We start from the raw sequence: 1251 nt of genomic DNA, 5'->3' as shown, positions 1-1251 counted from the left end.
TTTTCTCCAGCGATGGCATTTGGCGAGCGGTGGCCTGACCGTGCCAGAGCCTGACCACGGCTATCACAGCCTGGAGGAGGAGCAGCAGCAGCACAAGGGTGTTTGTCAAGCAGAGGTAGGGCGACGGCGGGAGCACCGGTGTGATACCGGGGAGTTGAAGCGGCCCGAGGATCCGAATGACACCGGGAGACAACCTGGAGGTGGCCCCTTGGAGCAGGAGGGGATCAAGGGTTCAGCTGAGAAGGTGGCACTTGAGGGGGAAGCCTTGAGTGAAGAGGATGACGAGGACTCCGAAATAGAGCAAAACCTTCCAGTTTCAGCCAGGCCTGTCTGTGCAAATAAATTAATAGACTATATCATAGGGGGAGTTTCCAGTGAGGAGGAGAGTGCGGATGATGAGGAAGACTGGGATGATGATGACGATGGGTTTGATAGCGAAGGCCTCCTCTCAGATTCAGATGCTGAGAACCAGGACGGGGAAAGGCTTCATCTCTGGAATTCCTTCTACAGTTTGGATCCATACAACCCTCAGAACTTTACAGCCACCATTCAGACATCTTCCAGCAATCCAGGAAAGGATATGTCTGATTTGGAGGAGGAGGAGGAAGATTCTTCATGGGCAGAGGAGTCTTCAGGCTCTCGTCACCCTAGTTCTGAAGAGGAGGACGAGTGGGACTGCAGCAGTGTGGATGAGGCAGAAAACTTAAAGCTTTGGAACTCGTTCTGTACTTCAGATGATCCCTATAATCCTTTAAATTTTAAGGCAGCCTTTCAAACGGCGGAGAAAAAAGGAGCAAGTGGTTTAAAAGGAGCAGAGGGGCTGAGTTTGGCCGCTCCTGAGCGGAGTAACTTCACTGTTTGTGGGATGCAGTTGGAAAAACAGAACTGTGGGGTCACTGACTTTGCACAGCGTGGCATTCTGGCTGGTGAGAAATGTGGGAGTACCAAGAGAAAAAAGGTATAAGATTTAGTTTATGTTTTTGTCTTTTGGGGATGCTAAAAAAAAAAAAAACCCAAACAACCAAAAACCCACTAAACAAACGCCACCAACAACCCCACATTGCGCAAAGTGGGGGGGTGACGTCACTGGTGCCAGCGTTCCAGCTACAACGGGATCATTCCCCCCCTGTGAGCTTATGGTGTAATTATTTGAAATGAGTGTGCCTCATCATTTACACGTGATGGTAGATTTCACAATTCAGTGGCACGGGGGCAGATAATTTATTTCTATTTCTTCTCTAAATTTTCCTT

The 1251-nt window shown here is 49.3% G+C and overlaps 1 protein-coding gene across 1 annotated transcript; it reads left to right on the top strand.

The window, feature by feature from the left end:
• Positions 1 to 47: 47 nt before the first annotated feature.
• PPP1R15B (protein phosphatase 1 regulatory subunit 15B) lies at positions 48 to 926 on the top strand (the record flags this gene model as incomplete). Its single annotated transcript, XM_010176103.2, has 1 exon — positions 48 to 926. A coding segment is annotated over one exon (879 nt), but the record flags the coding sequence as incomplete, so codon positions are not given.
• Positions 927 to 1251: the final 325 nt, after the last annotated feature.

Source organism: Antrostomus carolinensis, unplaced genomic scaffold (assembly GCF_000700745.2).
Source record: "Antrostomus carolinensis isolate BGI_N321 unplaced genomic scaffold, ASM70074v2 Scaffold53309, whole genome shotgun sequence".
Lineage (NCBI taxonomy): Eukaryota > Metazoa > Chordata > Aves > Caprimulgiformes > Caprimulgidae > Antrostomus > Antrostomus carolinensis.
Note: the sequence above shows the minus strand (reverse complement) of the source record. Positions and strands in the feature narration are given on the sequence as shown.